At 40.2% G+C, this 9,689-nt stretch overlaps 1 protein-coding gene across 2 annotated transcripts; it reads left to right on the plus strand.

Moving 5' to 3' along the window:
- The first annotated feature begins 783 nt into the window (after nt 1-783).
- Nucleotides 784-5,345, plus strand: LOC125294921 (tumor necrosis factor ligand superfamily member 15-like). 2 transcript variants are annotated; one of them, XM_048243989.1, is made up of 4 exons: nt 787-1,134; nt 1,354-1,378; nt 2,339-2,401; nt 4,655-5,345. In XM_048243989.1, exons 1-4 carry the CDS (start codon nt 976-978, stop codon nt 5,086-5,088), a joined length of 681 nt encoding a protein of 226 aa, XP_048099946.1. In that variant the 5' UTR covers nt 787-975; the 3' UTR covers nt 5,089-5,345. The 2 variants fall into 2 exon arrangements, with proteins under 2 accessions (XP_048099947.1, XP_048099946.1); XM_048243990.1 differs by lacking the exon at nt 2,339-2,401 and having other exon boundaries at nt 784-1,134.
- Nucleotides 5,346-9,689: the final 4,344 nt, after the last annotated feature.

The following is a 9,689-nucleotide window of genomic DNA, read 5'->3' on the forward strand; positions in this document are numbered from 1 at the left end:
GAATTTCGTGACGTCGTGCAACGACATGATGCAATCGACTCCTATGGACTTTCCCCTAAAGATGCCAGCTGCAGCAGCAACATTTCCGGAAAGGTACTGGCTTGATGAAATTCATTCTGGACTCTCTATCCGACCACATAAAGACCTCGGGATACTTCGGTTTGGCTTTAGGGACCCTCTACTCACTACCACGTAAGTGGAATGTTGTTTGGAACTTTAGAAGAGGTATAAAAATAGCCTTTTGTAGCGGCGAAATGACATGCCCTGGTCACTTCCAGGCTAACGAGTTTTGACTAAAAACGGTAAAATCGAACTCTCAAAACACATCCGAATGACATGATTTTGATGTCAACTCAACGTATGTACTCCCAATCATCCGTAAATTGATCTAAAGTGCATTTTACTCCGGATAATTCCTTTAAGGGGAAACGCCTAATGAATTGCCCCTTACTTTTTTAAATTCCCTTAATCAAGGAATATTAAGATACTTAAACTGTCCTTAATTACCCCCTTAATCACAATAAATAAAGGGATTTTTTAAGGGATTTTAACCCTTAGGCCTAGGTGACACCTAAGATATAAGATTAAGAGGTTTCACTCACACCTTAAAATGGCATTTTAAGGTAAATTTTCCTAGTGTGTTGTTGAGATTAGGTTGAATCCTTGTAAAAGCTACTGCACCCTCAGAGGGAATGTGCGAGTACGAGCCAGGCCCTCACACCTTCTCTCAATCACTCACCCACACACACACACCGGCTATTCAACATATATTAAGACGGAAGTCCGTTGTATCACCTTGTAGACTCGGCATTACGTTTTTCCTGATACTTCCGCTGACACGGATACGCCTGAGTAGTCGAGCCTATTCGAAACCACCCATACACAGCTGCTCACTTTGGGGCGTAGGCCTACACGAGTCACGACTGGATAAATAGCCGGGATTTTTAATCGCCTTCTAAAATTAGCAAATTCGCCATGGATGGACGAGTCGATATGGAGCTCGCCTATAACAGACAGGCGCCGAGTCGAAGTGAAATTAATTGTAAACTTTGCATCTCCATCACTGCATCTGTGGTCATTTCTACATTTACGTGCACCTTGGTGGTCTTTCACATATTGGGTAAACAGCCAACGGTAAGGGAAACACATTTTGTTGACGTTCTGCACTTGCGGCAATAACTTGCTGACTAATGTTTTAGAACTTGGCTTAATCTTCGTGTCTGCAGAATTGGGTTAAATGTATGTCCAATATCGTCTGCATAATCTGCCATCTGATGTTGGAAATGATAGAATCACCTTTTGCATTCAACCAAGATGTTAATGGTTTATCATTCTCTTGTGTCTTTTGTAAAGGTATCTCCTGCAAAAGAAGCAACAGGTAATTATTATTAATACTTCAGTAGTATGGTTATTAGTAATAGTTATGGCCTATTCCACTGTGGTATAGTGGCAGTGGTAATAGTAATAGTAGGCTATAGTGGTAGTAGAAGTAGTAGCCTACTGGTATAGGCTAGGGGTCATCATTAAGGTTAAACATGCATTGACTTCATGTATTTTGGACTACGTTGGGAGCTTAGCATTCAGGTTGTGGCAGAGCTTTAGTAAGATAAAAACTGGTTCTGATGAAGTCCATGTCTATAGGACAACTGAAAGGCTATACCACAAATGCAGAATGACACCCTGTACAATATTTTCAGACTACTGAATATAGTGGCATATTTGACAGCACTGGGCTTTCATCAGAAGATTTGGCTCTACAAGGGTCAACATCAGATGAGGTGTCTCCTATGCAAAATTAAAGTTGAAGGCAAGGTGAATCTGAAGAGTGGGCAACTTTAGTGTAGTGGCCTAATGACACAAACAATAGACACCCTTTTAGGCTAGTGGTGCTTCTACCAGTGAAATGTGATATTCCACTATGCCAGTATGTGTAACTGTTACTTTTAAAGCTTTAGTTTTTGTGATGTCAAAATAGCATTTTAATGAAGGCATTTGTCTACTGTATGTCAAAGAGTGAACTCACTGGTGCCATATATCAATTTGGCACCAATTTTATTTTATTATTTTACATTTTAAATTTTATATTTTATATTCATTTTAGCCTAAGTGGCATCATACTGAAAAATAAATGAAAGTCCTGTCTCAGCATAACTGTATGACATGTACACCAATTTCTGTCTTTGAACTTGCCATATAATCTGGCTCTAACATGTTAAGGCATAGAAAGACTGCAGGCATAGATCGGTTACATATTTCATATGGATAGTTTACACAACACAGATAATGTACACACCATACAGTATATGTTTTTTTTTTACAATCTTTTCTTCTATTGAAGGCTACCAGAAGCTGCAGGGGGGGCTCACACAAAAAACCAAACCTCATGCTCACCTAGGCGCAGGTAAAGACTTGTTTTTTTATTTTACAGATGGGTAGTAATGATTCAGAATGCAGAAGACCAATGCAACTAGTATGGAGATATAATGGTCCAAAAGTCGCGAGCACATTTAACTGCAGATTTTGCATGCACACACTAAAGTCACAAATCTGTAACAGTAAATTTGAAGTCGTACATATTTATTTTATACCTTGTAAACACAAAATAGGGGCTACGGGATCACAAATCCTTGTTACAGGTACACAAATCCTATCCTGTGCATCACAAGTTCCAAGAGTCATGCAACAATACAACAAAATATACTGCTGTCAACAGCAGGTCGTCCAATTGAATTTCTTTAATCTGCAGAGGACCGTATGTATGTCTCATCTTAAATGCCTAACGTTCCAAATCAGCATCCAACACCTTTGATTGGCCAAAAGGGTTGTCTGTCCGCCCCCTAGCGCTACAGATACTAATCAAAGCCACTGAGCTACGGGTACAAATGAGTTTTGCACCAAATATACCAGTCATGTGTGGTGCAAAAGTGAGAGCACGGAAAACAGTATTTGAGACTCCTAGCGGCAGATTAAAGAAATTAAATTGGAGGACCTGCTGTTGACAGCAGTATATTTTGTTGTATTGTTGCATGACTCTTGGAACTTGTGATGCACAGGATAGGATTTGTGTACCTGTAACAAGGATTTGTGAACCCGTAGCCCCTATACAAGGTATAAAACAAATATGTATGACTTCAAATTTACATTACATTACATTACATTTGGCTGACGCTTTTTAACCAAAGCGACTAACAACATGGTAAACAGTAAGTTTTAGAACAATTCTCACAATTTTAGGACAGTTTAAAAAAACATTAGAGTACAGTAAGAATAAGTCCGGTGAGTGCTGTTTTTAACAGTTACTTGTCAGTTTAAAACGGCTGGTGAGTGCTAGGATCAGTAAGACTTGTTGTAAGTGTTGCTATGAGAGTAGATGTTCTCTAAAGAGCTGGGTCTTCAGGAGTTTTTTGAAAGTGGAAAAGGATGATATTTACTGTTACAGATTCTGCTGTAAGACCAGGCCTGGAAATATTCATTCAGCTACTGTTTTGGCCTCTAGTATTGGAAATGGAAAAGGCTGATTTTCAATAATGACCTAAACAGACTTTACTCCAACACCTGTTCTTTATAACTCTGTATACCAGTGAAGGCAAATGGGTCTGTTTTGACGATCTAAAATGCGGCACAAAGCTTATTCTTATTGCGACACAAAGCTTTTTGCTAGCTTACACTCGAATATGTCGCCATGCACTTCACTTTTATTAAGCCTTGCGCCCAGGGGTGTGGCAGAAGGTGTGGTCTGGTGCATGATCCAAAAATCGCTATCTTACACCCTCTAAAAATGATTACGCCTAAAAACCTGGTCTATAGCAAAAGGCGCATCTAAATGTAGCAGGGCGGAGGTGAAAGTTGGAATTAGTCGTCGACTACGCCACCTAGGGAGAGTTATGAGAAATGGGGCGTGTTCCTGGCGTGAGGCGCAATTCCAAACAGCCACCTGACCTAATATAGAAAACCCACTAATTGGCTGATAATTGCCAACCAATTAAGCTGCACATGACGTGCACCTGGGTAGCACTTAGCAGGACACACTTATCTATCCTGCTACATAAAGCACAGCTGAAGACGCACTGTCACGAGATGTAAGCAGCCCTTAGCAAGCAGTCCCAAACTAATTCTCTGCAGTCGATAGTGAAAGTAATTAACTGTGTAGAACTGTTTTGTCGTTGACTATGAGACATGGTGAAGTTAGTTTCACTTTGCCAAAGAGTTCAAATAATAGCCAAGTGCAGATGCGTGTAGGCTATACTCTGCTAGGTTTTAGTAAAGCATGGTTAGTGGAATACCTGTTCCATACGGTCTTGCGTGAAAGCAGATTCCGTCAAATGCGCTGCTGACTATCAAAATACCGATGCGCTGTTTGAAGTTGCGCTGCTTGCTCTCAAAGGCAATGACAAAAGTCATTCTCATTGGTTTAAAGGATGTTAATCTTCCATAGAGAATTGAACTTCCGTGTGTTCCAGAGAACTACTTGTCCTAATCTTCGAAAGCACCAGACTGTCTATAGAAGCGCGCTTGAATTACTGATTACTTAGGCATTCATATATTTGTCTTGTGGAGTTCGGTTGAAGTAAAGTGTTAAGGCTTTTTCTTTTTGTTTGTTTTTAACCGGCTGCTGCTCTTGACCCTCTAGCTCACTGTTTTGTACTTCTGTTAGATCCAACAGGCAAGAAAAATGGATTCCTTAGTTGGCGGAATAGATCCAAAGACGACCTCAACATGGAGTACAATCACAGCGAACAGAGCCTGGTCATCCCCGAAAATGGCTTTTACGTCATCTACCTGCAGATATCCTACCGTGGGATAAAAAAGTCCTGCGAGAAAAACGTGCTCCTGATGCACGACGTGATCAAGCGGAGTCCGAGATACAACAATGAACCTAGGACAGTCATCTCTTCCTTAGAGACTGTGCCGAGAAATGTGTGTGGCGAGGAATGGCGTAAAACCACACACAGCACGGCCAGGATATTTTTATACAAGGAAGATAGCCTCAAGGTGAATCTGATCTCTAACCACAGCCTGGTCGATATGTATGGCATATATGGGACAAAAACATTCTGGGGAGTGTACCTCGACAGGGACCTCAATTAAATGTCATTTTGTACAGTGCAGGGTGTATTGAGTTGAAATGTACATTATGCAAATTTGCAACAATATAAATGTTGATGTACTGTATGGAGACCACAGATGTGCCAAATGAAGATGGTGTACTGTGGTTGCCTGAATGTATGCTGTGGGTTTGGTGTTTGTCAATCGGGTAGTCTTTCTGTATCAGTGATACCGTTAAATGTTAACAGCAACTATCTAGACTAACTACCTAACTCAGTGGTTCTTACACGGGGGTCGGGGCCCGGGGAGGGGGGGGGGGGGGGTCACCAACAATAATGATCTACACAGATCTAGCTAACTCAGTGGTTCTTAAACTGGGGGTCGGCAACAATATTGGAGGGGTTGTGAAATGATTTGCATTGGTCTGGATTAAAGACATGTTTCTAAAGGTTTACCTATGAGAGAAGACATTTTTTGTCTCTGCTTCCAATGCCCATCTCATAACATTTCGAAACCAAATTCCGCTGGTTAGAGAGAAGGGGGTCGCGAGACTTGTCCCATGTCTCGCCATATAAAAAGTTTAAGAACCACTGACCTAACTGATTAGAGAAGGAACAAAGACACTTTCTCTCTAAAGCGACCAGAAGAAGATCTTCCTGGTTAGACTTACCAACAGTTTTATTTTTTGCCAAATGATATTACCAGTGATATTGTGTGTGTGCATCTGTATCTGTGCTTTTTCAGAAAGTTCCATTAATATGAATGAGCCTTCCTAATGTTTGGAGGGCTAATGAGCTTCTGTCAGCACAGATCCATAGTCATGATGATGACAAGAGTGAGGAGGGCTTTAATAAAATCTATTTGGATTAATATTTTGTTTATTACTTATGTGTAGTAATATTGTAAGAATATTTATTCTATCATTCCTTAATATGAAATCAACTTCAAATGTATGGAAATACATTGTGTTGCACAACATGTTTTAACAATATGGTTTCTATTTAAATATGTCTCAATTCTTGGAATAAAAGATTGTTCTAAAGAATGTCAATTTGTCCAATAGGAACCACGACTTTGATTTAGTTTTGGCTTGCGGCCCTCCATCCCAATTCATTTTTGGCCCCTGATGGGGAAAAATGTTGGCAACCCTGGTGTAGACACTAATTAGATTAACAATATCGGTGGCTACAACACATCTGGCTCCACCGAAAACAAATTAACTAGCTAAAGAACCTTCTGTGCATAAACCAAATTACAACGGTTTCATGTCTGCATTGGAAGTTGTACAATTAGCTAAAAAACTTGCCTGCTTAAAGCAACAAGATGACTCGATTGGGTTGTAGTTGAGTGTACTTATCCTGAAGTTAAGTGTACTATTTATTTTTTTACAGTGTGCTTTAAACCTTTCTGCTATTTGTATGTTTTAGTTACTGTAACTTAGAGAATAAGACTTTTATTAATTTTGGTAAAATCCAAGCCTAGGCAGCTGTTCATCCTGCCGGGGGTAGTACCTGAATCATATTTCTCAGTACATGATCATTTGATGACAGGCTGCTAATTCTTTGTAAAAATAAGATACATAAATATATAAAAACTTTACTGATCAACTGAAACCAATGATCAGCTAGATTTCTGTGCAAAGACTCCTTTACACAGCGTATCTTAATGTGTCAGTGTGTCAGTTTTTCCTTTTACCTGTAGGGGGTTCAAGTTCAAGATGTGTTCGGACTTCATATGTTATGGCACCATATAAATAAAACGGAATAGAATTGAACATTTTTGAGATTAGTTATTGTTGATGAGGATTTGCATTTGAGCACAATGAAGAGAATATGTTGAACTTGATTATGACTACATGTCACTGTTCCATGAAATATTACTGTAGTATACCAGACCAACAATTTCAAATTGCGTGGTAGATAGTGGTAGTTGTTTTTTGACATGCTGTATAACTTCAACCCAGAGTGAAAAAATTACCCTGTGCCAGTAACTCGGCAGGTAGTTTTCATATGGCTCTTAAAAACAGTCTTGTAAGTAATAAATATGTGTTTGTATAGCACATTTTGCATGCACAGAGTGCACCTTAAAATGCTCCACAGACTCCACAACAGCATGCCAGAACGAGCTGTGAAAGACGCCAGCGTACCTGTTACTAGACAACTGTACATGAAACACACATGATATAGGACCATAGACTATCTCACACAGGAGATGTAGCACAGTAACTTAAAACATAAACAAACAAATGAACAATTCTAGCACAATAGGCCATACAAACACTTTACGCAAAGACGTGGACAAAGACAACAAACAAGTCAGGTCCATGGATGGTGATTCCCTTGGCGTAGGCTAAGCAACACAGATAATGATGTTTAAAAGTCCAACCAAGTCCTTGGGCTGCACATGTACGATGTGAACGAAACACAGATCTGAAGTCCTGAGCAGTCTGATTAGAGTAGGCTGGAGTAGGCTAAACCTACCGGTGCTGGATAAACAAATAGCGTGCGTGCGACAGAGGGAAAGTTCTTTGGTGTTGCTTTAAGCACACTCGCAGGTAAAAAAAAGAGTCTCAGGAATGTGAGTCTTCCTGCATAGGCCTAGCTGTTTCTAAGAATTATCAAGGAGGAACATTGGTAACATCCTTATAAAACAATGCCACAAAACAATTACCTACAATAATACCAAATAGTATACTACAAGCTTGTTGTAATGTCATGGCACACAAGGAGTGATATAAATTGTTAATAAATGAACAGCTTATTAATGCAATAAACAGTAAGCTTACATATTAAAAGTATCAGTCAAACTATATGTAAGGTAAAAACAAAACAAATGGATAACAAGACATATTTTACCAATTAGGTCCACAGACAAACATAACATTCAAGTAAACAATATAAAAAGTAACAATAAGAAGGCACATACAATGAAGAAATAAGAGCAGCAAAATTTGGTAGAAATTGTGCAATTGTGCATACAGTAGACAGTCAATATAATAGTGCAAAAGTCAGGCCAATAAATGGCTGAGGTAGTTTTGTTTGACCTAAGTATGCAAGTGGCATAGTGGTGCAAGTTATGTAAGAGCAGCAGAAGTGTGTTCAGAAGTGTTCAGGACAACAGGACAACAACAACAAGTTGCAAGTGTGCAAGTGTACAAGTGGAGTAGTGCAAGTGGAGTAGTGCAAGGCAGCCATTTTGGGTCTAAAAGTCCAGGATGTTATGTAGCTGAGGGTGGAGGGGGAGAGGGGGAGAGAGTTCAGGATCCCAACAGCCTGGTGTATGAAGCTGTTGGTGAGTCTGGTGGTGCGGGAGGGCGAGGCTTCTGTACCTCTTCCCAGAGGGCAGTAGATCAAACAAATTGTGAGTGGGGTGACTTGCATCACTCACAATTTTGGTCGCCTTGCAGGTGAGGTGGGAGGTGTAAATGTCCTTCAGGGAGGGGAGAGAAGCACCAATAATCCTTCCAGCTGTGTTCACTATGCGCTGCAGGGCTTTCCTGTTGTATTCAGTGCAGCTTCCGCCCCACACAGCGATACAGCTGGAGATATCTATTAACCTGAGAAGTTTCAGTCCATTCATTCAAAGCATAGAGCATTTCTGGCATGTTTCCTGTTTGGCCAGATGGTGGCACTATGCTTTTTTTTTTATGCACATTTCCTGTTTATATGGTGAGATATTAAAATCATGACATATTAACATATCAAAAATCCCTTCACAATTTAACATCAGCGACATCTTGGTATAATGTTTGCCAAATTTCACATGAATCTGACAAACCGTCTAGGAGCAGTATGTTAAAATTGATCATGTGACATCAGTGTAATTGTCATTCTTTCTGTTACCAGTTGGTGGCGCTATGCCAAACATGCATTATGGGCATGTGGACATGGTCTTCAATGACCTGTGAAATATAAAACATTTCAAGCCATGCATGGTGAATTATGACACATTTATTGTTTATGTGGAAGGGTATTAAAATTAATAATTTCGCCATTTCGTCAAATTACAACATATAAAAAAAAGCTTCACAATTTATAATCAGGAACATCTCGGCGTCATGTATACCAACTTTGACATGAATCGGATCAACCGTCTAGGAGAGTACGTTAAAATTGATCATGTCCACAACACACAAAAATCTCAATTACCTCACTTCCTGTGGGCGTGGCTAATGGCATGTTAATACAAAAGTTGTTTGTTTTTGGGAGTTACATACACCCACCAAATTTGGTGTGTGTATCTAAAACTATATGCCAACCACAAGTCACAGTGACATAAGGGGGCGCTATGGAGTTCCTGGGCAACGCCCGGTGCCAAGGCTTTTCCCCTGTATATTCACGGTACCTCTTGACCTGTGTGCCAAATTTCATGCGTTTTCACCGATGGGAAGCACCTCTTTTGGCATCACAATTCATCACATTTTAGTCCGCACAAAATCCCAAATACCTCACTTCCTGTTGGGCGCGCCTAATGCATTGTCCATACGAAAGTTGTTCATCTTGGGGAGATACACACACCTACCAAATTTGGTGTGTCTAGCTGAAAGTATGTGCCAACCACTGGATCAATCACCTAAGGGGGCGCTACTGAGTCCCTGGGCCACGCCTCGCGCACCGTCGGTGCTCGGGCCCTAATAATCCTTA

The sequence above is a fragment of the Alosa alosa genome, chromosome 5, assembly GCF_017589495.1.
Source record: "Alosa alosa isolate M-15738 ecotype Scorff River chromosome 5, AALO_Geno_1.1, whole genome shotgun sequence".
NCBI classification, from domain to species: Eukaryota; Metazoa; Chordata; class Actinopteri; order Clupeiformes; family Clupeidae; genus Alosa; species Alosa alosa.

What these genes read in the sequence shown, in the direction of transcription:
- LOC125294921 (XM_048243989.1), top strand. Translation starts at nt 976, where the DNA reads ATGGATGGACGAGTCGATATGGAGCTCGCCTATAACAGACAGGCGCCG. An exon ending in TCCTGCAAAAGAAGCAACAG is followed by an intron (nt 1,379 to 2,338) that starts GTAATTATTATT and finishes CTTCTATTGAAG; the next exon opens with GCTACCAGAAGCTGCAGGGG. An exon ending in TCATGCTCACCTAGGCGCAG is followed by an intron (nt 2,402 to 4,654) that starts GTAAAGACTTGT and finishes TACTTCTGTTAG; the next exon opens with ATCCAACAGGCAAGAAAAAT.